The 26,939-nt window shown below is 43.0% G+C and overlaps 1 protein-coding gene across 1 annotated transcript; it reads right to left on the bottom strand.

The window, feature by feature from the left end:
* On the bottom strand, nt 1-26,939 carry EIF2S3 (eukaryotic translation initiation factor 2 subunit gamma). The gene is made up of 12 exons (XM_010383315.2): nt 26,551-26,939; nt 25,915-25,978; nt 24,144-24,271; nt 23,938-24,059; nt 21,611-21,705; nt 18,422-18,580; nt 15,350-15,484; nt 13,586-13,680; nt 10,661-10,805; nt 7,113-7,282; nt 5,563-5,735; nt 1-2,099 (listed from the first exon to the last, which is right to left on the bottom strand). Exons 1-12 carry the CDS (start codon nt 26,617-26,619, stop codon nt 2,036-2,038), a joined length of 1,419 nt encoding a protein of 472 aa, XP_010381617.1. The 5' UTR covers nt 26,620-26,939; the 3' UTR covers nt 1-2,035.

Raw genomic sequence — 26,939 nt, 5'->3', positions numbered from 1 at the left:
TTAATGTTTGATTTAGAATTGTTTTATTTGTGTTCCTCATGCTACAACACAACCTTCAAAGTCAGCGAAGTTTATAACATTAATATGCTTCCTCAAAACATCAATTTAGATAACCCATAGCCAGAGCTTCTAAACTTCTACAATGCAACTTCAACATTCCCAAGAGCACAATATGCTTCAAATCCCATCTCAATGCAAATTTAAGAAAAGCAAAGCAAACTGCATTATCAGACTACCAAAATTCAGTAAGATTCTGTAATTTAATATACCTACTTCTCAACTCTCTAAATTTGTTTCTCAACACTGGCAAGAGTTTTTAAAGATATCAATACCTGAATTCTACTCCAAGCCAATTAAATCAGAACAATTAAAATCAGAATCTCTGTGGGGCATCTTTTTTTTTTTTTTTTAAAGCTTCCCCAGCAATTCTATTGTCAGTGAGTTGTAAATCACTGCTCAACAGAACCTCTTATGAAGCAAAAACATAAAGAAAAATAAGCCGGGCACAGTGGCTCACACCTATAATCCCAGCATTGTGGAAGGCAGAGGCGGACAGATCACCTGAGGTCAGGAGTTCAAGACCAGCCTTGGCAACATGGTGAAACCCCATCTCTACTAAAAATACAAAAATTAGCCGGGTGTGGTGACACGTGCCTGTAATCTCAGCTACATGGGAGGCTGAAGCACGAGAATCACTTGAACCAGGGAGGCAGAGGCTGCAGTAGATCGTGCCACTGTACTCTAGCCTAGGTGACAGAGTGAGCCTCCGTCTCAAAAAAAAAAAAAAAAAAAAAAAAAAAAAGGAAAAGCACACGAAGTATAGGGACATGGGGAATAAGTTAAAAATCAAAAGGACTCACTCACTGCTTTCTAACATCTTTTACTTCTTGACCTTTCGAAACATCCAAAAATTAGTAATATAATCTGTGTCACAATCTTAACAGTTAAGAAAAAACATACATAAAATGAAGGCCTAGAAAGATCTTTGTTACTCATCTAGAATTATTTGGTATAACAGTATTTTCCAATGGAGGAAGACTATTGGATTTCAGGCATAAAACAATGCAGAAAAAAATCTCAAGGCATCACAGGGAGAGGGAGATAACTTCTGACTCTGGTTTCCTGTGGTTCAGGCCAGGAAGAGCAAGGGGAGAAAAATATCTGTCCATGGGAACAAGTAATCATGCTTTAAAGGACAATTTCATTCAAACCCATTCATTTCCTTTTCATGCAAAATTTCAAAGATAAAGCAACATAAAATATGGGGCCAAAGAAAAGGGAGAAGGTCTTCAAGGAGAATTTGTGCCTTTTTAAGTTTTTACTGGTACAACAGTCCTTCAGCCTGGAGGTACTCAAATACGAATCATGAAAAAGAAAAAAAACTTTATTTCAAGCAGGTTCAGTGATATATGTGTGTACTACAGCAAAGACTGGTTGTGGCAAAGTTTCATTTCAAACTGTATGATGTGGGCTGGGCAAGGTGGCTCACGCCTATAACCCCAGCACTTTGTGAGGCCGAGGTGGGCTGATCACCCTGAGGTCAGGAGAGACCAGCCTGGCCAACATGCCGAAACCCCATCTCTACTAATAATACAAAAATTAGCTAGGTGTGGTGGCGTGCACCTGTAATCTCAGCTCCTCAGGAGGCTGAGGCAGGAGAATCGCTTGAACCCGGGAGGCGGAGGCTGCAGATCACGCCCTGCATTCCAGCCTGGGTGACAGAGCCAGACTCAAAAACAAAAGAAAATAAACAAAAAAACCAAAACTGCATGATGTATAATTTTGATATTATGTGGGAACGCTTAACTTCTGCCAAAATGTAGACTCAATCCAACATTATGCCAATTTTTATATTAATTGTAGTCCCTAAATTTTCATAACCAAAAAAAAAAAAGAGAATAACCTTACAGTTACCTACTAAGGTAACGAACTGTGAAATCAATTCCCCAATATTGCTTTGAAAATAAACCCCTTGGTTGTTAAGAGAAATTCCAACTTCCAACTCCATCCGAATGTATTATTTAACCGGTATTCTTCAGTCATCATCTACTGTTGGCTTGATTGTCACTCCTCTTCTTATCTGACCCCAACCAATTAAACTGCAAAATGAAAATAAAAGAAATCATAAATCTTACATCCATTTCACTCTCATTACCACACAATCGTATGATAAATTTTACCTGCTTATCTTCTGAATTCAAATTTGTTCCCAAAGCCTGCTCCTCCATAAAGAAAGCCCACATTATATTCTTAGATTCTTTTTTATTCTTGTTTTTTTGTTTTTGTTGTTTTTTTTTTGAGACAGTCTCACTCTGTCACCCAGTCTGGAGTACGTGGTGCGATTTCGGCTCACTGCAACCTCCGGCTCCCGGGTTCAAACAATTCTCGTGCCTCAGCCTCCCGAGCAGCTGGGACTACAGGCATGCGCCACCATGCCCGGCTAATTTTTTGGTATTTTTAGTAGAGATGGGGTTTCACTATGTTGGCCAGGCTGGTCTCAAACTCCTGGCCTCAAGTGATCCGCCCACCTCAGCCTCACAAAGTGCTGGGCTTACAGGCATGAGCCATCGTGCCCGGCCTGAAAGTTTATTGTTTAAATCTATTTTAAAACACACTGGAAGTCGTATGTCTGCAATAGCAGAAAAATATATAATCACAAAAGAGAGTAAAATCAAAAGGGCATAAACCACCACAAATAATTATTTACTTAAGAGACAACAAAAATTTAACTTTCTAAATTACAGGGCAATAATTCAGATAAATCTCCTGGACAAGTGATGAGACCATCGTGGGCACAGTAGCATGGAAGCCTTAACAAAGGAAACAGGGCTGGGCGGGGTGGCTCATGTCTATAATCCCAACACTTTAAGAGGCTGAGGTGGGAGGATGGCTTGAGGCCAGGAGTTTGAGATCATGCTGGGCAACACAGTGAGACCAAGTGTCTACAAAAAACAAAAAAATTAGCTGGTCATGGTGGTGTGAGCCTATAGTCCTAGCTACTTAGACACTGAGGCTGCAGTGAGCTATGATCAAGCCACTAAACTCAGCCTGGTCAACAGAGAGACCCTGCCTCTAAAAAATATAAAATAAATAATTAAGGAAGTAGATAGTGGGCAGGGGTGATCTGAATAATTATGGGGACAGTCAGGGCACAAAATAGTCTAATTTAGAGGGTTTATATGAGACAATGCAGAAGGAAAGGTTAAATGGGTTGAAGCAGGTTTCTAGAAAAGTCCCATATATCAAAAAGTAGTGAGAAGCCTCTAGAAATTATTAAACACAGCATGATGAAAATGTTTTAAGAAGACTAATTTTGACCAAGCTCTTAAGTAATAAAGAGGCAAACTAGGGGTCTTTCATACTAACTGTGAAGTGTAAAGTGATTGTGGTATGGACTGTGATGATGTGACAAGGAATGGAAAGCAAGGGGCAAACTCAATAACTAATCTGGAAAGAGCAGAAAGTCATGAGCCAAAAATGTGTATATGCTTCCTGGGTCTATGCTCGCAAAAGACCTGGAAGCAATAGCACCCTAGGAGCAATGAGCACACCTGAACACTCAGCTTTTCATTTATAAGAGAAATGGCCAGTTCTAAAACTGGAACAGAGAAGGTACAAGGTGAGTCTGGAAGATACTGCGCCAGAAAATAAGGAAATGTTCCAAAAAAGAAGAGGTTGGGCATGGTGGCTCACGCCTGTAATCCCAGCACTTTGGGAGGCCAAGGAAGGTGGATGACCTGAGGTCAGGGGTTCGAGACCAGGCTGGCCAATGTGGTGAAACCCCGTCTCTACTGAAAATACAAAAACTAACTGGGCACGGTGGCACGTGCCTGTAGTCCCAGCTACTCGGGAGGCTGAGGCAGGAGAATCGCTTGAACCTGGAAGGCAGAGGATGCAGTGAGCCGAGATCACGCCACTGCACTCCAGCCTGGCGACAGAGCGAGACTCCGTCTCAAAAAAAAAAAAAAAGAAAGAAAAAAAAATGATGAGTACATGTCAAAAGGACACAAGAGCCAGCCTGAAGGACCTGCACTGGCCAAACGTTGAAAAATGCACATGAAAATAAAGACAGTGATGGATCATAACATGTTGAATAAAATGGGACTCCATGAGTCCATATTATAACTAGATAGGGAAATAAATAACGGCAAAGAAAGAATGCCAAATGATAAATGTGGGGTGGTAGAGTTGAGGAAGGATACTGTGACCTGTAGAGGTGCGATGATTTTGTAATCATTATAGTCAAGTTCGATTCAGGCAAGAATCATCAGTGGATGCTACATCCAGGGGTGTGGGATTCGATAAGCAGCAAGCTATTCGTATTGGCTGAAAAGATCTCCCTACAGACTGCTTATTAGTTGCAAGGGTAGAGAGTAACTACACAGTAGAGAAGCTGGACAACATCCTGACTACATAGTCAAAACTAACCTTAACAAAGAGGAGCAGTCAGATATCATGTGCCTCTAGCTGTGATTCCTGAGAAGGAGACTTCACAGTGTATTTAACTTAAGAACCTGAATCTAATGTTACGCTTCCGAACCATAAGAAAAACCCAAATTGAGGAATATTCTATAAAGTAACTAGCTTATATTCTTCAGAACTGTTAATGTCAATTAAGACAAAGGCTGAAAAAGCTCCAGATTAAATATCAAAGAGACATGAAATTAAATGCAATGCATGATTCTAAACAGGAGGAACATAAAGTATGTTATTGGGGTAAGTAATAAAACTGAAACATGCACTGTAGATTTCAGTATTTTGCCAATGTTAAATTTCTAAGTGCTTATATAAGAGTATCCTTTTTTGATGGGAAATATACACTGAAGTATTAAGAGATCAAGAAGCATAACATATATAGCCTACCCTCAAATGGTTCAGGAAAAAACTTATATTTGTAAATAAATCTGTATGTGTATTTGTCAATCTAGGAAAAGGCTATAGAGGAGTTTTCTGTAAAATTCTTGCAATTTTTGTATTAAGTGTGAAATGATTTCCAAAGTCAACGACAATAGAAATACTGAACCCAAATTCATTCGGTTCTGCATAGGTTGTGTCTAACAGGCAGAGAAGCCAATCACAGTATTTGGACTAAAATATGGGACTATAGTCAAGGTTGTAGTTTTTTCTGAGACGGAGTCTCGCTCTGTCGCCCAGGCTGGAGTGCAGTGGCGCCATCTCGGCTCACCTCACTGCAAGCTCCGCCTCCCAGGTTCACGCCATTCTCCTGCCTCAGCCTCCCGAGTAGCTGGGACTACAGGCGCCCGCCACCACGCCCGGCTAATTTTTTGTATTTTTTAGTAGAGACAGGGTTTCACCATATCAGCCAGGATGGTCTTGATCTCCTGACCTCATGATCCGCCCGCCTTGGCCTCCCAAAGTGCTGGGATTACAGGTGTGAGCCACCGCACCCGGCCAAAGTATAGTTTCCAAAGTCATCCAAATAAATAGTTGAGACTGAAAGCCACAGTAACTGTTGTCCTCAAGGAAGAATGTGCTTTTTTTTCTGTACAACAAGACTGTGTCTTTTTTTAATTAGACAGTGGCAAAGACTAACAAACTTACCGCCAGTGTTTTTCAACTCTTCGGCTAAGGGCAATTTTTTCTCCTACCTCTGTGCACACTGGATTGGTCAAAACAATTTTACCCAAATCGGCCTTGACAGCACTAACTCTCCCTCCTGTCGACAGGGATCCTATGTTCACCATGAGGACTTCATTCTTAGACAGCTTTTGAACCTAGAAAAATAAATTAGGGAAAAATAAACCCCAAAATCAAGAAAATGCTTTCCAAATATAAGTAAGAATTTACCAAATACTATGGGAAATACGTCAATCATAAAAGAAAAAAAATTCTATACAAATTTCATTGTAAAGGAATTTGAACTATATATAGTCTAAAGACAGCAAAAGGAAGGTTTATTTGGCACCCACTGAACTTACACAAGATCCACCTGTAAAAAACAAGGTAGGAACCATACCAGAGAACCTCTTAAAATTCTGAAGCAGTTACCTAGTACAAATGAGGTACAAAATTTCCCAAAGTGGGGAACGGGGAGGACTATGGCTATATAAGAGTTAACATGGGCCAGGCGCAGTGGCACACGCCTGTAATCGCGGCACTTTGGTTGGGAGGCTGAGGAGGGCAGATCACCTGGGCAGGGGGGAGAAGTATGATTGGTTATTTTCCTAAATCTTTGCCAACACTAGGTGTCAGCAATTTCCCATCTCTGCCAACCAAATCTGGGACATTTTTTAATAATCATGAAGCTGGGCACAGTGGATCACACCTGTAATCCCAGCACTTTGGAAGGCTAGGGTGGGCAGATTGCTTAGGCCCAGGAGTCGGGAGATCAGCCTGGGTAACACGGCAAAACTCCGTCTCTACAAAAAATACAAAATTAGCCAGACGTGGTGGCCCACACCTGTAGTCCCACCTACTCAGGAGGTTAAGGTGGGAGGATGGCTTGAGCTGGGAGATCGAGGCTGCTGTGAGTCAAGATCACACCACTGCACTCCAGCCTGGGCAACAGAGCAAGACTCTCTCAAAATAAACAAAAAAACATATGGATTTTAGGAATATCATGTCTTTGTCATAAATGGCAAATACTTTTCCCTGTTTTTTAAGTTTCTTTCTTAAACTGACTGCCATATAGTTCTCAATTTTGGCCGGATGCAGTGGCGCATGCCTGTAATCCCAGCATTTTGGAAGGCTGAGGTGGGCGGATCACTTGAGGTCAGGAGGTCAAGACCAGCCTGGCTAACATATAGTGAAACCCCATCACTACTAAAAAATACAAAAATTAGTTGGGCATGCTGGTGCATGCCTGTAGTCTCATATACTTGGGAAACCGAGGCAGGAGAATCGCTTGAACCCAGGAGGCGGAGGTTGCCATGAGCTGAGATCGCACCACTGCACTCCAGCCTGGGCAACAGAGCGAGACTCCAACTCCTAAAAAAAAAGAAAAAAAAACCCTCAATTTTGGGGAGGTCAAATTTATTTACCTTTTCTTTTTTTCTTAATTTCATGTTAACTATAAAACAATAAAACTCAACACTGGTTTAACACTCCCATTTGTCACTTTTTTACAAACAGGAATTATAAAAAGCATTTACCTTTGCTGCTTTCTTGTCTCCTTCAGTGCGTACACCTAGAAGCCGTCTAAGCAGGAAATAGGAAATTTCCAATTCTGTGAATATCTCAGGTAAAGCTCCGACTGCACCAAGTACTTGTCCCACCATTCTGTCAGCCCGGCACAAAGTGGGGTCAATTTTTGTTCCAACTCCTAATATAAAAATAAGATGTATACAGCTCAATTTTTTATTTCCTAAAACACCTATAAAGTGAATTAGTCGGCCAGGCACGGTGGCTCACACCTGTAATCCCAGCACTTTGGTAGGCTGAGGCGGGTGGATGCCTGAGCTCAGGAGTTCAAGACCAGCCTGGGCAACACAGTGAAACCACGTCTCTATTAAAATATAAAAAATTAGCCAGGTGTGGCGGCGTGTGCCTGTAGTCCCAGCTACTCAGGAGGCTAAGGCAGGAGAATCACTTGAACCCAGGAGGCGGAGGTTGCAGTGAGCAGAGATCGCACCACTGCACTCCAACCTGGGTGACAAAGTGAGACTCTATCTCCCAAAAAACAAAAAAAGTGAATTACATACCCCAAAGCCATATAAGCACAGCACATACCTACACACTTTCTTACTTTTATTTTCATACTCATACAATAGCTATATAGGCACAAGAAAATGCCTGTTTTATCTAGACAAATAGAAATGTACACTCATGAGATGACTGGGCAAATGAGAACAGAAAGATTCTCTTGATTTAAATTCTAAACAAAGGGTTTAGAAATCTGATTTTCCAGGAATGATGGCTTGGCTGAGAACTTAATGCAGGAGATGTAAGTATTACTGACCTGGTCTTGAAAACAATAAAAATAAATTCTAAACAAAGGGCAAATAGAGATAATAAGTGAACTCAAAATGAGTCTGAATATCCTTAACAAAGACTGAAAGAATACAAAATTTTAAATGAGTAGTTCGCAGAGTATTTGCATGCCATTTCTCCCCTGAAAGACTGATCGAAAAGATAATTAAAGACTACATATGGGCTGGGCGCGGTGGCTCACGCCTATAATCCCAGCACTTGGGGAGGTTCAAGTTGGAGGATTACCTAAGGTCAGGAGTTCAAGACCAGCCTGGCCAACATGGCAAAACCCAATCTCTACTAAAAATACAAAAATTAGCCGGGCGTGGTGGCAGACACTTGTAATCCCAGCTACTGGAGAATCACTTGAACTCCAGAGGCAGAGGTTGCAGTGAGCCGAGATCGCGCCACTGCACTCCAGCCTGGGTGACAGAGTGAGACTCTCAAAAAAAAAAAGACTACATATGATTCCCGGGGTCTACTTCAAAATATTCTAGCTATGTCTTGAGGGGAGTAGGGGAAAGAAGATATATAGATGGAGCAAGATTGATTTGGAAAAGTTTTTTTTGCTGCTGTTGTTGAGACACAGTCTCTCTGTCGCCCAGGCTGGATGGAGTGCAGTGGTGTGATCTCGGCTCACTGCGACCTGCGATTACAGATATGTGCTGCCATGGCTAATTTTTTTATTTTTTGTATTTTTAGTAGAGACAGGTTTCTCGAACTCCTGACCTCAGGTGACCCGTCCACCTCGGCCTCCAGAAGTGCTGGTAATACAGGCATGAGCCACCGCACCCAGCCAAGATTGGTAAAACATTAATAACTGCTGAAGCTGAGTGATGGCTCTATGGGGGTTATCATTACAGTATAGGCCAAGTGCGGTGGCTCACGCCTGTAATCCCAGTATTTTGGAAGGCCAAGGAGGGTGGATCACTTGAGAACAGAAGTTCGAGACCAGCCTGGCCAACATGGCGAAACCCCATCTCTACTAAAAATACAAAAATTAGCTGGCTGTGGTGGTATGTGCCTGTAGTTCCAGTTACTCAGGAGGCTGAGGTACGAGAATTAATTGAACCCAGGAGGCAGAGGCTGCAGCGAGCCGAGATCATATCACTGCACTCTAGCCTGGGTGGCAGAATAAGACTCTGCCTCAAAAAAATAAATAAATAAATAAAAAGTTCCTTAAGTTAAATTTTTAAAAAGTTACCAGATCTCCCTTGTTTACCACACACATGCACACAAAGGATAAAATGATAGATGGAACTACAGGCACCAAATCAAGTTTATTTTACTATTTGATTGGAGAAACGGCATCTCACGGTTTCCTAGGCTGGTCTCAAACTCCTGGTCTCAAGCAATCTTCCCACCTCGGTTTCCCAAAGCACTGGGATTATAAGCATGAGCCACCACGCCCAACCTGGTAAACTCTTTTTTTCTTGTTTTTTTTTTTTTTTTTTTTTTGAGACAGAGTGTCACTCTGTCACCCAGGCTGGAGTGCACTGGTGTGATCTTGGCTTACCCTCCGCCTCCTGGGTTCAAGCGATTCTCGTGCCTCAGCCTCCCGAGTAGCTGGGATTACAGGCGTGGGCCACCACACCCAGCTAACTTTTGTATTTTTAGTAGAGACAGGGTTTTACCATGTTGCCCAGGCTGGTCTCAAACTCCTGAGCTCAAGCGATCCATCCACCTCAGCCTCCCAAATTGCTGGGATCACAGGCGTGAGCCACTGCGCCCAGCCAATCTGGTAAACTCTTTTTCGTTTTTTTGTTTTCTTTTATTTCCTTTTTAAAATTTTCAACCAGAGACACAGCTTGTTTGGTGAAGAATAAACTGTTTCCTTACCAAACATTTTCTTCTTTAATCTAAAGGTACATACACCCCCTCTAATTCTCACTGAATCTTTCATTTTTCTGGGTATTGAGTAACACAGTAAGTTGCAAGGGACTAAAAAAGTTTTTAAATCATTTCAGTGATTGCTACACAAAGAAATTTATTTTCTTTTATTTCTACATCATTGGAAATACGATCTGACATCATTCAACTGACATTTGTAGGTAATTTCCCATTTGCAAAATATACACAAAAGCAATGGCCGGGCACGGTGGTTCACGCCTGTAATCCTAGCACTTTGAAAGGCCAAGGTGGGGGGCTGCCTGAGCTCAGGAGTTCGAGACCAGCCTGGGCAACACAATGAAACCCTGTCTCTACTAAAATACAAAAATCTTAGCTGGGCCTGGCAGCATGTGCCTGTAGTCCCAGCTACTCGGGAGGCTGAAGCAGAAGAATTGCTTGAACCTGGGAGGTGAAGGTTGCAGTGAGCCAAGATTGCGCCACTGCACTCCAGCCTGGAGGACACAGCGAGACTCCATCTCCAAAAAAAAAAAAAAAAAAAAAAAAAGGCAACCATTATCTACCACAAAAATTGTGTTAACAAAAACATAAGTGTAGGTAAGTATCTTACATGGTAAGTCATCAAACTTTTTTTATATTGCTAAAAAGGAGTTACTCTATATTTGACCAAAATGTATCCTTTGTATTTAAAAATCATTTTTACAAACGCATGAAACCATCTTATAACCTAAAACAAGAGCTTAACCCCATGATTGTTCCCCCGCCCCACTCTATTATTAAAATACCCAATTAAAAATCTATAATATGTCCCTTTTGGTAATCCATCCCCCATGAAAAGTCCACAAATAGCCACAAATTAAAAGAGATGAGAAAAAATCCTTACCAATAAGACCGCCTGGAGCAGCATATTGCAGATCATTATGCTCTGCAAAAAGTGATACAATTTTGGAAAAGATTGGTTTACACATGAGTTTTCCTTCACTATCTTTGGAAACAATACCAGGTCTTACTTCTATCTCCTGGCCCACCTGTAAACATATAATTAATAATTAGAATTACTGTGTTACACAAAATGATCATTTACCTATCAAAAGTTCCAACAGGGACTGGGTGCAGTGGCTCATGTGTGTTATGCCAGCATTTTGGGAGGCCAAGGCGGGTGGATCACCTGAGGTCAGGAGTTCGAGACCAGCCCAGCCAACACAGTGAAACCCCATCTCTACTAAAAACACAAAAATTAGCCAGGTGTAGTGGCATGCGCCTGTAATCCCTGCTACTCAGGAGGCTGTGGCAGAATTGCTAGAACCTGGGAGGCAGAGGTTGCAGTGAACCGAGATCGCACCACTGCACTCTAGCCTAGGCGACAGAGAGAAACTCCGTCTCAAAAATAAAATAAAATAATAATAAAGTTCCAACAGGAAGATCATAAAACTGAAAAGGCAATCATTCCTATATTTCAAAGATAATTATTCTTTAAAAAAAAAAAAAAAAAAAGATGTGAACGAGATAGTCAAAACCAGAACCATCCAACTGTTGCTAACTACCCACCACACAAGTCTATTACCACATCAAATGTGCTCCATACTTACAAGTCTATAAATTTTGAAGTCAGACACAAAAGACATAATGGAAAACAAAGAAATATAGCTGGGCATGGTAGCTCATGCCTGTAATCCCAGCACTTTGGGAGGCTGAGGCAGGCAGATCACCTGAGGTTAGGAGTTAAGAGACCAGCATGGCCGGGCGCGGTGGCTCAAGCCTGTAATCCCAGCAGTTTGGGAGGCCGAGACGGGCGGATCACGAGGTCAGGAGATCGAGACCATCCTGGCTAACACGGTGAAACCCCGTCTCTACTAAAAAATACAAAAACTAGCCGGGCGAGGTGGCGGGCGCCTGTAGTCCCAGCTACTCAGGAGGCTGAGGCAGGAGAATGGCGTAAACCTGGGAGGCGGAGCTTGCAGTGAGCTGAGATCCGGCCACTGCACTCCAGTCCAGGCGACAGAGCGAGACTCCACCTCAAAAAAAAAAAAAAAAAAAAAAAAAAAAGAGACCAGCATGGCCAATATAGCGAAACCCGGTCTCTATCAAAAAAAATTAGGCTGGGCGCGGTGGCTCACGCCTGTAATCCCAGCACTTTAGGAGGCTGAGGCGGGTGGATCACGAGGTCAGGAGATCGAGACCATCCTGGCTAACACGGTGAATCTCCGTCTCTATTAAAAAAAAAAAAAATTAGCCAGGCACGGTAGCAGGCGCCTGTAGTCCCAGCTACTCGGGAGGCTGAGGCAGGAGAATGGTGTGAACCCGGGAAGCAGAGCTTGCAGTGAGCCGAGATCGCGCCACTGCACTCCAGCCTGGGCGACAGAGCGAGAATCCGTCTCAAAAAAAAAAAAAAAAATGGCCGGGCGCAGTGGCTCAAGCCTGTAATCCCAGCACTTTGGGAGGCCGAGACGGGCGGATCACGAGGTCAGGAGATCGAGACCATCCTGGCTAACACGGTGAAACCCCTCTACTAAAAATCCAAAAAGAAAAAAACTAGCCGGGCGAGGCGGCGGGCGCCTGTAGTCCCAGCTACTCCGGAGGCTGAAGCAGGAGAATGGCGTAAACCCGGGAGGCGGAGCTTGCAGTGAGCTGAGATCCGGCCACTGCAGTCCAGCCTGGGCGACAGAGCGAGACTTCGTCTCAAAAAAAAAAAAAAAAAAAAAAAAAAATCAGCCGGGGGAGGTTGCGAGTGCCTGTAGTCCCAGCAAGTCGGGAGGTTGTGGCAGGAGAATCACCACCTGCACCCAGGAAGTGGAGGCTGCAGTGAGCTGAGATCATGCCAATGCACTTAAAAAAAAAAAAAAAAACTATTATCAGGGCATGTAAATTAGTACAGCTACCATGGAGAACAATATGGAGGTTCCTTGAAAACCTGAAAATATGAAAATAGAGCTACCATATGATCCATCAATTTCACTAGTGGGTATACATTCAACAGAAAGGGAAGTAATATATCAAAGGGGTATCTGCACTCCCATGTTTATTGCAGCACAGTTCACAATAGCCAAATATGGAATCAACCTAAGTGCCCATGAACAGATGAATGGATAAAGAAAATGCAGCATATAGGCCAGGCGCAGTGGCTCACGCCTGTAATCCCAGCACTTTGGGAGGCCAAGGCGGGTGGATTACCTGACGTCAAGAGTTCAAGACCAGTCTGGCCAACATGGTGAAACCCCGTCTTTACTACAAATACAAAAATTAGTTGGGCTTGGTGGCAGGTGCCTGTAATCCCAGCTACTTGGGAGGCTGGGGCAGTGAGAATTGCTTGAACCCGGGAGGTGAAGGTTGCAGTGCGCCGAGATCGCTACAGCTTGGGCGACAGAGCAAGACTCCACCTCAAAAAAAAGAAAAAGAAAAAAAGAAAAGGCAGCATATATATACAACGGAGTATTATGCAGCCATAAAAAATAAAGAAATTCTGCCATTTGCAGCAACATATCTAGAATTGGAGACCATTTTAAGTAAAATAAGCCAGGCACAAAAAGACAAACATCACACATTCTCACTCATCTGTATATGTGGGAGCTAAAAAGGTGGATCTCATGAAGGTAGAGTGGATTCAGAGGTCTAGAAGGGTGGGGAGAGGTGAAGTTTGAAGATGGAAAAAAAGAATATTAAAAAATATCAAATGCCAGAAACCATGGAAAAAATTTTATTTTTCAATTTGAATTGTCCATACTTTTTTCCTGATTAAGACAAAGGTAAAACAAACAAACAACAACAACAACAACAAAACCAAAATCACAACAACCAAAACCCGTTTTACCTTTAATACTCCTTTTAGGATACTACCACCAGCTACACCTCCCTTAAGGTCATCAACTTCACAGCCAGGTTTGTTGACATCAAAAGATCTAATAACTAAAATAAAATAAAACAAATTAAAGTCAGTTCTGTTAATTTTAACTTTAGAAGAAATAATATTTTCCATGTTAACGTTTCGAAAATAGTGGCCATTTGAGATTTATACCAAAGGGGTGCCTTTGTAACAAAATCTATTATTATCCCAATGCTTATGCAGCCTTACTTATGATGGGAAAAATGAAAATAACTTAAGTTTGTTAACAAGCAGCATATATGGTATACCAGTATTATAGAGCATCACGCAACTATTAATAATGTTGGAGCTGTATGCAATGATCTGGAAGGATGACCCTCATATACTATTAAGAAAAGTTATAAAAATTACATGCATAATATAATCCCACTTCCATAAAGAAAAATAAAATAATCAATGTCTGTATATGGATTTCTTTTTCCCTCTATCATAGAGGCTGGAGTGCAGTGGCACAATCATAGCTCACTATAGCCTCAAATTTGTGGGCTCAAGCGATCTTCCTGCCTCAGCCTACCAAGTAGTTGGGACTACAGGTACACACCACTGCACCCAGCTATAGTATTTTATTTTGTAGAAACGGGGTCTTCCTTTGATGCCCAGGATGGTCCCAAACTCCTAGCCTCAAGCAATCCTCCCACCTCAGCCTCCCAAAGTGCTGGGATTACAGGTGAAAGCCACCATGCTCAGCCTGTGTATATGTTTATACATGATGATATGAACAATGAGAAAAGTGTGGGAAAAATGGACAGCAAATGTTAACTTTGCTGACTTTAGGGCTAAGGGACTAGAACTTGAAGACAGAGAGATTATGGACATTTTCTTTACATACCTCTATAACTCCTGTAAGAACAATTCAGTTTTATAACTACAAAATACTAGGACTACATGACCTGCACTTCGGAAAGTATTTCCTACTAAACACCAGGAGCCTGGATGAAGGCCCAGAGGAGCTCAAATGTCTGTTTCGAGAAGGTTTCTACATCCTTGTGTAGGAAACACACGCCTAGGTGATCAAATTTTATCAGTATCAGTTCTTCGTTAATTGAACAACAAAATCATCTGTATGATGTTTTAGTCAGGAAGTTCGAACACCCTGACTAAAACATTATGATTCCATAGAGAATACTGTATTACTCCATCTTGATCATGTACCATATATTGAGCACAGAAAGGTTAACAGTTGTTTTTAGTTTTTTTTGAGACGCAGTTTCACTCTTGTTGCCCAGGCTGGAGTGCAGTGGCACGATCTCAGCTCACTGCAACCTCTGCTTCTCGGGTTCAAGCGATTCTCCTGCCTCAGCATCCTGAGTAGCTGGGATCACTGGCGCCCGCCACCATGCCCAGTTAATTTTTTGTATGTTAGTAGAGACACGGTTTCACCATACTGGTCAGGCTGGTCTCAAACTCCTGACCTTAAGGTAATCCACTTTCCTTGGCCTCCCAAAGTACTGGGATTATAGGCGTGAGCCACCGTGCCCGGCCTAGGTTAACAGCTCTTATTGTGTTCAGGACTCTGTCCCTCATTCAGTAATACAATCTAGCACTACTAATACAATCTCAGAATTGATTTCAAAAAAATTGTATGAATTATCACCTCTGCAGAAAGAGGAAATATTAATAAACATCCTTGAAGAGGAATCACCAATGTGAAAAAGATCAGATTAAGAGTTAAAGGCAAATCCTATCACTTACCAATAAGCCGGGGCTCTGAAGTAAAGTCTCTTGGGGGTACTGGAATTTTCTTTACTATGTACTCACAAACAACTTCAATATTGTATTTCAGCTGAGCCGAAATTGGAATAATGGGAGCTCCCTCTGCTACTGTACCTATATGACAAAATTCAGAAAGATCAAAATTATTCAGTTTTTTAAAATGTATTCTATGTATTTGTTACATAAAACGATTAAGATTACTATAATAAAATAGATGCCTAAACCCCATACAATGTCAGCAACAGGTGGAAAGTGGATAATTCTGTTCAGAAAGATGGCAATATTCTGTTTGTTTTCACTCCTGAAAATGAATACTAATCCCTTTAAGGGAAAATTTGTTACTTTATATTAGTCGACATACTTAATATTAGTACAATGACAAACTTGTTTAAATAAAGAAATTACTAACACTCCTGTGAAAGAGCACTCTACTAGTTGAAAATATTTCTTTTTTTTTTTTTTTTTTTTTTGAGATGGAGTCTCGCTCTGTCGCCCAGGCTGGAGTGCAGTGGCCAGATCTCAGCTCACTGCAAGCTCCGCCTCCCGGGTTCACGCCATTCTCCTGCCTCAGCCTCCCGAGTAGCTGGGACTACAGGCGCCCGCCAGGTCGCCCAGCTAGTTTTTTGTATTTTTAGTAGAGACGGGGTTTCACCATGTTAGCCAGGATGGTCTTGATCTCCTGACCTCGTGATCCGCCCGTCTCGGCCTCCCAAAGTGCTGGGATTACAGGCTTGAGCCACCGCGCCTGGCGAAAATATTTCTAACAACATGTAATTAATCTCCCAATAAATGTCAAGATAAAATTACAGACTCTGCTAATCAAAGACTGCTGGCACATATAATTTTTTTTTTTTTTTTTTTTTTTTTGAGACAGGGTCTTGCTCTGTCACCCAGGCTAGACTGCAGTGGCATAATCACGGCCTGTTGCAACCTCCACTTCCCAGGTTCAAGCGATCCTCCCACCTCAGCCTCCTACATAGTAGCTGGGACCACAGGTGTGTGCCACCAAGCCCAGATAAATTGTTGGATTGACAGAGTTTTACCATGTGGCCCAGGTTGGTCTTCAACCCCTGGACTCAAGCATTTCACCCGCCTTAGCCTCCTAAAGTCTTAGTATTACAAGTGTGAGCTACCAAGCCCAACCATATATATTTGCTCTGTATTAATTATATGTCAAACAAGCTAGTCAAAGAAATAGACCAAACACAATTAGACTTTAATCAAAATCACTTATTACTTTTCGTGATGACAGAACTGAGTTCATAAGAAATTGACCTAACAAGAAAAACAAGACTAAGAGAGAAAATGTCAAGAATAAGATATATCGGCCGGGCGCGGTGGCTCAAGCCTGTAATCCCAGCACTTTGGGAGGCCGAGACGGGCGGATCACGAGGTCAGGAGATCGAGACCATCCTGGCTAACACGGTGAAACCCCGTCTCTACTAAAAATACAAAAACTAGCCGGGCGAGGTGGCGGGCGCCTGTAGTCCCAGCTACTCGGGAGGCTGAGGCAGGAGAATGGCGTAAACCCGGGAGGCGGAGTTTGCAGTGAGCTGAGATCTGGCCATTGCACTCCAGTCCGGGCGACAGAGCGAGACTCCGCCTCAAAAAAAAAAAAAAAAAAAAAAAAAAAAAAAAAAAAAAAAAAAAAAGAATAAGATATATCGGCCGGGCGCGGTGGCTCAAGCCTGTAATCCCAGCACTTTGGGAGGCCGAGACGGGTGGATCACGAGGTCAGGAGATCGAGACCATCCTGGCTAACACGGTGAAACCCCGTCTCTACTAAAAATACAAAAACTAGCCGGGCGAGGTGGCGGGCACCTGTAGTCCCAGCTACTCGGGAGGCTGAGGCAGGAGAATGGCGTAAACCCGGGAGGCGGAGCTTGCAGTGAGCTGAGATCCGGCCACTGCACTCCAGTCCGGGCGACAGAGCGAGACTCCGCCTCAAAAAAAAAAAAAAAAAAAAGAGTAAGATATATCATGTCTCCTCTGAAATGAAAAACATTATGCTATTAGAGAAGGGACACTCGAGAGATTTATTTACTTATTTATTTATTATTATTATTATTTTTTAGACGGAGTTTCGCTCTCGTTGCCCAGGCTGGAGTGCAATGGCGGGATCTCGGCTCACCGCAACCTCCGCCCCCCTGAGTTCAAGCGATTCTCTTGCCTCAGCCTCCCAAGTAGCTGGGATTACAGGCATGTGCCACATCCTGCTAATTTTGTATTTTTAGTAGAGAAAGGGTTTATCCACGTTGGTCAGGCTGGTCTTGAATCCCGGACCTCAGATGATCCACCTGCCTCGGCCTCCCAAAGTGCTGGGATTACAGGCATGAGCCACAGTGCCTGGCCAACACTCTAGAGATTAAATAATCACTATCACTTCCAAATCTTAAAGTAGCTGTTCAGTAACAAATACTGTAAGATGAGGTTTTTAAAAATTATTTTATTCGGCCGGGCGCGGTGGCTCAAGCCTGTAATCCCAGCACTTTGGGAGGCCGAGACGGGCGGATCACAAGGTCAGGAGATCGAGACCATCCTGGCGAACACAGTGAAACCCCGTCTCTACTAAAAATACAAAAAACTAGCCGGGCGAGGTGGCGGGCGCCTGTAGTCCCAGCTACTCGGGAGGCTGAGGCAGGAGAATGGCGGGAACCCGGGAGGCGGAGCTTGCAGTGAGCTGAGATCTGGCCACTGCACTCCAGCCTGGGCGACAGAGCGAGACTCTGCCTCAAAAAAAAAAAAAAAAATTATTTTATTCATTTTACTATCACTGAGATTTTTTTTTAATCTGATCGATAAAGTTTCCAGAAAATAACCCCAGTTCTAACTTGCTGCCAGCAAAATCCAGTTTAGTATATTAAATTCAGAATCATAGATTTCATTAGTTGTATCAGGTTGCTAACAAGCAGTAGGTAGGGCGATAAAGCTTAAGACTCATAGGTTTACCTTGTTTTAGATAATATATTAAAAGTTAATTTAACATCTGGTATCCAGAGTAAATGCCTCTCAAAGTGATTCACAGATTTATTACATATTATGGCTTCTTACCTTGGACAAATGCAAGGATCTGCTCGTATTGTTCTTTAGCCTGACTCTCTTTTACCAAATCAATTTTATTTTGTAGAATCAAAATATGCTTCAGTTTCATGATCTCTATAGCAGCCAGGTGTTCAGACGTCTGAGGCTGAGGACAAGATTCATTACCAGCTAGTTGATGAAGAATAAAAAAGATACCTATAAGAATAGCTGGAAATATCCAGAACAGGCAGGCAAATCCATAAAGAGAGAAAGCAGATTATTGGTTGCTAGGGGCTGGGGGAGGAAAACATGGGAATGGATGCTTCATGGGCATGGGGCTTCCTTTTGTGGTGATATAAAAGTTCTGGAACTAGATAGTGGTGAAACTACAAACACTATGTTGTACAAAATTGTCAATGTACTTAATGCCACTAAACTGTACACTTTAAATACATAAAATGGTACATTTTGAGTCTCTTTTGCCACCCACTCCCCCCCGCCAAAAGAAGTTGGTATCTAATAAAGGAGAATTCTCAATGTTCTAACCCTAATGAAGGCAACATTCCTAGATATTATTGCCAGGTATCCACCGTTTGGCCCTGCTTCACCCTCTGTTGCCTGCGTTCACTGGAACCTCCCAATTGTCTGGCTCCCAATCCTGGTCCTGAGCAAGAAGCTTAAAATCAATTAAGTTTGACTTTTCTCAGGGTCTGTACTCAGTTTCTGCTCAGGTATGGGGTATAGCCCTCTAACTCTCTCCAGTCTTAGAAATGTTCTGGCCCAGTCAAGCTCCTGAGAAGTAGACAGTAATTAAAAGGGAAAGGCACCTAATACTGTCCATGAATTTTAACTAATATCAGAGGCTATTCTTCAACCGAGGGAGGGAAGAATGCTAACTGCAAAGATAACCCACAGTGTATTATAAAGAAATGGGCATGTTTTGTTGAGGACTCCAATGATTAACCTCCTCAAGTCGTGATGTTCAAGTGTCCTGACTATACCGACATGGCATGCTTTAAAAAAAAATCTTTTTTTCTTTTTTTTGAGACTGAGTCTCACTCTGTCTCTGTCACCCAGGCTGGAGTGCAGTGGCGTCACCTCAGCTCACTGCATCCTCTGCCTCCCGGGTTCAAGCGATTCTCCTGCCTCAGCCTCCTGAGTAGCTGTGATTACAGGTGTGCCCCACCACGCCTGGCTAATTTTCGTACTTTTAATAGAGGCAGGGTTTCACCATGTTGACCAGACTGGTCTCAAACTCCTGACACCTCAAGTGATCCACCTGCCTTGGCCTCCCAAAGTGCAGGGATTATAGGTGTAAGCCACCGCGCCCAGCTTTTTTTTTTTTTTTCAAGACCAAGTCTCCTTCTGTCACCCAGGCTGGAGTGCAATGGCTCGATCTCGGCTCACTGCAACCTCTGCCTCCTGGGTTCAAGTGACTCTCGTGCCTCCGCCTCCCAAGTAGCTGGGATTATAGGCATGCACCACCATGCCTGGCTAATTTTTTGTACTTTTAATAGAGACAGGGTTTCACCCTATTGGCCAGGCTGGTCTTGAACTCCTGACTTCAAGTGATCCATCTGCCTCAGCCTCCCAAAGTGCTGGGATTACAGGCATGAGCTACCATGCCCAGTCGCTTTTTTTTTGAGATGTAGTTTTCGCTCTTGTTGACCAGACTAGAGTGCAATGGCGCGATCCTGGCTCACCGCAACCTCTGCCTCCCGGGTTCAAGAGATTCTCCCGAGTAGCTGGGATTACAGACATGTGCCACCACACCCGGCTGATGTTTTTGTTTTTTGTTTTTTTTTTGAGACGGAGTCTTGCTCTGTCACCCAGGCTGGAGTGTAGTGGCGCGATCTCAGCTCACTGCAGGCTCCGCCTCCCAGGTTCACGCCATTCTCCTGCCTCAGCCTCCCGAGTAGCTGGGATTACAGGCACCCGCCACCACACCCGGCTAATTTTTTGTATTTTTAGTAGAGACGGTGTTTCACCATGTTAGCCAGGATGGTTTCAATCTCCTGACCTCATGATCCGCCCGCCTCAGCCTCCCAAAGTGCTGGGATTACAGGCGTGAGCCACCACATCCGGCGCTTTTAAAAAATTTTATCCCAGGCTTGGCGTGGCTCACGCCTGTAATCCTAGCACTTTGGGAGGCCAAGGCGGGTGGATCACAAGATCAGGAGATCGAGACCATCTTGGCTAACATGGTGAAATCCCGTCTCCACTAAAAATACAAAAAATTAGCCAGGCGTGGTGGCGGGTGCCTGTAGTCCCAGCTACTCGGGAGGCTGAGGCAGGAGAATGGCGTGAACCTGGGAGGCGGTGCTTGCAGCGAGCAGAGATGGCACCACTGCACTCCAGCCTGGGCGAGAGAGCCAGACTCCGTCTCAAAAATAAATAAATAAATAAAAATTAAAAAAATTTATCCCATAGTAATGAAATCTCTCGACAGCTAACGTTAAGAAACAATACATACGCTACCCTTCAAAACTCCACTTATTCCTAGACTTCAGCACTGTTTTTTTTTTTTTTTTTTGAGACGGAGTCTCGCTTTGTCGCCCAGGCTGGAGGGCAGTGGCACGATCTCGGCTCACTGCCAGCTCCGCCTCCCGGGTTCATGCCATTCTCCTGCCTCAGCCTCCGAGTAGCTGGGACTACAGGCGCGCACCACCACGCCCGGCTAATTTTTTGTATTTTTAGTAGAGACGGAGTTTCACCATGTTAGCCAGGATGGTCTCAATCTCCTGACCTCGTGATCCGCCCGTCTCCGCCTCCCAAAGTGCTGGGATTACAGGCGTGAGCCACCGCGCCCGGCGACTTCAGCACTTATTATGAATGGTATTTGTATCTTAAATACTTCCACAGTAGACAATTCAGACATACACACACACACAAACCATAACACAAATAGTTTTACACATACATTTAAAACTAAATAAATCACCTCATGTGATTTAAATGAGAAAAATGAACTACTGACTTTTTTTCATTTTCTCAAATGCTACCACAAGAATTCTCACAAGCTATCAGCCCCAAATCTATCTTTTTCAGTATTTTGTGATAGCTGGTAGGTAGGCAAGTCATCCTGGATGACACGTTAGTTCCCATTCGTGTCACCCTTAGGTAATAGATATGATCCTTAAAGGCCTTAGTTCCGCTTTAAATACTTCATCTTGGATTTGCTCCACACTGATTTGTCCAAACCAATTGTGAGGTATTTACCTATCAACAGAAGAGCTGCATCCATCACTGCTGCACCATTCAGCATAGTAGCCATCAAAATATCATGGCCAGGACAGTCAACAAAGGAAACATGTCTAACAATTGAGAAATAACAATCAGCCTTAACATCAGTCACTACTTAAACATGCTAGTTATAGATTTTTTAAAGTTAAATCAACTTAGGAAATAATCTTATTGGTATAAAATGGTTACAGGGCTCGGTGTTTCTAGAACTTGGAAATAAGTTCACCAGCTGATTAAAACCACTGCAGATTACAAAGCAAATTAAATGTTATGTGCAGAACAGAAGATAAAGAAACTCCCAAATCCAATGAAAGTGAAAATGGTATAGAATAATGGTGTAGAGTATATACTGAGAATGTCATTGATTTGAAAGCTAAAACTTATAATGACTTATCCCAGCACTTTGGGAGACTGAGGCAGGTGGATCACCTGAGGTCAGGAGTTTGAGACCAGCCTGACCAACTGGTGAAACCTGGCCTCTACTAAGGAAAAAAAAAAAAATTTCCAAAAATACCTGTAGCACCTTGAAAAACTAGAATTGCCCATTTGAAACAGAGACGGCCGCCCTTTTTAAAACAAAACTATGGTATTCATTCAGAGTCACAATTTTTTTTTTAATCATATGCTCACATTGTCATGATCTAAAACAGAGGTCAGCTCTTAGGCCAAATCTAGCCCACCACCATACCTATTTATACATATATTGCCTACATCTGCTTCTGTAATAGAAGAACAGAAGCAACACAAACTCTATGGTTTGCAAAGCTGAAAATATTTACCATCTGGCCCTTTGTGGAAAAAGCTTGCTAATCCCCTACTAAGGGCCAGGACTACAGTGAGACAAGCGCAAACTTTAAGAGAATGCCAAAAAACTCAGTAATCAAGGAAAATGGCCAGGCATGGAGGCTCATGCCTGTAATCCCAGCACTTTGGGAGGCTGAGGCAGGCAGATCACTTGAGGCCAGGAGATAGAGATGAGTCTGGACAATATGGTGAAAGCCCACCTCTACTAAAAATATAAAAACTAGGCTGGGCACAGTGTCTCACACCTGTAATTCCAGCACTTTGGGAGGCCGAGGCAGGCGGATCACAAGGTCAAGAGATCGAGACCATCCTGGCCAACATGGTAAAACCCCGTCTCTACTAAAAATATAAAAATTAGCTGGGCGTGGTGGCGCGTGCCTGTAATCCCAGCTACTCGGAGGCTAAGGCAGAAAAATAACTTGAACCAGGGAGTCAGAAGTTGCAGTGGGCCGAGACCACGCCACTGTACTCCAGCCTGGCGACATAGCAAGACTCCCTCTCAAAAATAAATAAATAAATAAAAATACAAACTAGCTGGACGTGGTGGCTCATGCCTGTAATCCCAGCTACTCGGGAGGCTGAGGCATGAGAACTGCTTGAACCCAGAAAGTGGAGGCTGCAGTGAGCCGAGATCGCACCACTGCACTCCAACCTGGGCAACAGAGAGACACAGTCTCAAAAAAAAAAGAAAGAAAAGAAAAAGAAAGAAAAATATATGCATTCAATATTTTTAAAAAGTCAAAATTAATGCAAAAAATCAATCATAAACAAAAAACAATGCCATGCTGAGCCAGAAAGTGATACTGAAGCAAGAGACGAAACAAATTCAGTAATATTGAGTCTGCCTTTATTTAAAATTCTGATATTCTGTTATCACATTTTTTGCACTAATTCCAAAAAAACTGCATTAAAATATTTATCCTAATTACTGAGTTTTCTGGCATACCTCCACCCCCAGGCCCACTTAAATTTTGGGCTTGAGGTGAAGGCCTCACTTGTCTCTCCCTGGTCCCAGCCCTGCCCCAATCTAAACATTCCTTGTAGGGCATCTCCAATCCCCACAAACATCACTAGACAGATGTCAGTATCCTGATAAAAAAACCAGGTATGCAATCATATTCAGAAAATAGATGGGGAACAAGTTCAAGTGTTTTACAGCAGTAATTAGAAATGGCTCCGTTCATCTCTATTTAATATACAAAAACAGCACTGTTTAAAAGAAATTCAGGAAGCCTACAGAAAGAATCCCTTCAATCCAATGAGTTGTTTTTCTATTTTGTTTAAGTGATACTTTTAGTTTGGAGAAATTGCAGGTAAGTATTTTAACTTAGGTTTAGATGCTTGACTTTTCAGATTTGCCATAAAAACATAAAACAATGGAAAAACAACAAAACCATTTAGCAATTAGGTTCATTGTTTAACATCTCAATATTTCAAAAAGTACAAAACAGAAGACAATAAAATATAAAGTGTAGTGTGCTTAGCAAAAAAGAAGTCACCTGACTAATTTGAAGTTCCCTTTGGTCCCTGCAATGTCTGTAGGAAACTCATCAGGTGTACTGCTTCCACAAGATCTATAACATTCTGGCCGAGGGCAACTTGGGTCATCAAGTTTATAAATCTAAAATTTCAATAAAAAAAGATTTTGATCTATTATCTGCACAACAATTAAAGTTAGTTTCTCGTTCCACAGTACACAGCTTACCTTAGCATTAGCATATCCAAGCTTGATTGTAATATTTCTTTCTAGTTCATTTTTGAACCTGACGGTGTGAACTCCAGAAATAGCTTTGACAACTGTGGATTTCCCATGAGCTACATGACCAATTGTACCTATGGTCAAAGTTCAAAAAATTAATTCATGTGTATTTAATTACATACCAAGTATTTTTTCAAATAGTTTTAAGTGTAGAAAACCCAAAGCCGGCTGGACACGGTGGCTCACGCCAGTAATCCCAACACTTTGGATCACAAGGTCAAGAGATCGAGATCATCCCGGCCAACATGGTGAAACCCCATCTCTACTAAAAATACAAAAATTAGCTGGGCGTGGTGGCACGTGCCTGTAGTCCCAGCTACCGGGGAGGCTGAAGCAGAAGACTCGTTTGAACCCAGGAGGTGGAGGCTGCAGTGAGCCGAGATCACACCACTGCACGCCAGCCTGGCAACAGAGCGAGACTGTCACAAAACAAAATAAAATAAAATAAATAAAATAAAGCCAAAGCCATAACTTACTGTAAATATCAACATAAAACCAACAGTGATTTCCATTTTTCCTCCTCCATACCCCTTCCTACTAGAAACGTGTTCTCATATAGGACTGAAGAGAAACTTCCATGTAACAGCTTTACTTAAAAAACATACTCTGGGACAGACTGGAGTGCAATGCTCTGATCACAGCGCACTGCAACGTCAACCACCTGGGCTGGAGCAATCCTCCCACCTCGGCCTCCTTAGTAGCTGGGACTGCAGGCATGCACCACCACACACAGCTAATTTTTTGTATTTTTTGTAGAGATGGGGTTTGGCCATGTTGCCCAGGACTCAAGCAATCCACCTGCCTCCTAAAGGGCTGGGATTACAGGCATAAGCCACTGCACCTGGCCAGAACTTTATATACTAAGGAACCTTCCAGCATTTCCAGATTAAAGTAAACAGGTATGATGGGCCCTGACACAACAAAAAGGGATTTGTGAACAAACAAGGAAACAACCTAAGTTTAATTGTAATTTGTTCCGCTGATCAAATTATTGGGTCAATATATGCATAGTAATTCACTTTAACTGGTACAGTCTTAGCATAGGTTGTTCGGAGATTAAGTTATGCTCCGAGGTCACCCCAACCAAAATTTTTAATGCAGGGGCAGTAGTTTAAGGCCTGTAGGCTTATTTGGGCTTTGTTTGCATTAATAAATTAAAGCTCCAGACTGTAATACTGTAACTTTAATAGCCTCATGGTGGGGTCTTACTTTTTAACTAGGTTAAAAACTAGTCTTACTTTTTAACTATGCTGTTTGTACAAACTCAAAATGTCCAAAATTTACACTCGGTCAACGTAACTTCTCCTCTAAAGTTCCAGGTGCCAATTAAGAAAAAAAAAACCCTCTACTTAATCGCAGCTTGTACATCAAATAAAACTTTCATAAATTCGGCCCTTGAAATAATCCTGTGTGGCAAGTACAGCCACATTTTCACCTCTTCCTTAAACTTCTGATACGTATGACTACATACTGCCTCATGCTATTAAACTTTTCTTATGTCTCCATTTTTTCTTCTTACCAAGTCTGTAAGCTAGACATGGGCAGCATTCTTTGTGCTCCCTTCCCCCGCAAATCTAGCAGGTGCTTTATTCACAAGGACTCAATATCTATTTCTTGAATATGTGAATCCTCATATTATCCAGGTAATCACACAAAAAGTGAGGTTAAAATTAATTGTTGGAGATCAGTAAGATCAGGTTTCTTAAGTTATTCTTACCTATATTAATTGTGGCTTGCCTGCTGATAACTTCGTGTGAAAGTGGCGTCAACTTGGTAACATCCTGCAATGAAATATATTTTAAAACACCGCACATAAAACAAATCAGAACTTTTCCTTTGCCTTTACGTTTGCCATCTACATCTCGCCACCATCTGCACAGCTTTCTACTACTTCTAAAGCGCCTTTCCTCTATCAGTAACTTTGTACTCCTATGGCTGGGAAGCTGTAAGAGCCCTTCATCATTACACAACAGACTACACCTCCACTCAACTATGGGATATCTGGAGATCAGAGGCTCCCCCAATCTTGGGAACATTAGCACTAAAAGTAATGCAGACAAGACACTCCCTTCCCAGACGTTAAGAGACTGAAACCATGACAATCAACATCAAGACTTCCAGCCGAATCCTCCAGAAGCTCGAAGTCCCACGACCGTACACCTCTGCGCCCAGATCGTGGACTGGCCTGGGTACAGGCGGCGTGAGCATGGCTTAAGGCGCCCAGCTACAGTTCTCCCTCCTGATCCAGGCTCCTGACCCATGCTGCCGACACTGACTAGTACCAATGCCACCGGGAGGCTCGGTCATCTCCACTCCCGAGCTCACTCTGCATCCTCCCCAAGCAAAACCTCACCAACGTGGTGAGATCCTGACGCGAAAGATGCGGCTGCCCCAGAGTCACTCCGGCTTCTCCGCCCGCCATGTTGCCAGAAGAGGAAGGAAGTCACCCCGGCTGCCGCCTGATCGTCTGCAGGGGTCCTAGTGCGGGGCGGGGAAGCGGAGGCGGGAAGGCCGAGTAGGGGCTCAGGATGGCCGGTTCAGCAGCGGCCTCACTACTTGGACTTCTCTCCGCTTGAATCTGCACAGTGCCTGTCGGTAGGCTTACTGGAAAACACGGTGCAAAGTTGCTGGAGCAATTCGTCGTAGACCTAGTAGATATTTGTGCAGGCAATACTGAGGGCAGCCACCAAACCCCCGCCCCGCCCGGCCCGTGCGAGGCGGGTGATGCAACCCGGCGCGCGC

Source organism: Rhinopithecus roxellana, chromosome 7 (assembly GCF_007565055.1).
Source record: "Rhinopithecus roxellana isolate Shanxi Qingling chromosome 7, ASM756505v1, whole genome shotgun sequence".
Lineage (NCBI taxonomy): Eukaryota > Metazoa > Chordata > Mammalia > Primates > Cercopithecidae > Rhinopithecus > Rhinopithecus roxellana.
This window is presented reverse-complemented; position numbering and strand designations above follow the sequence as displayed.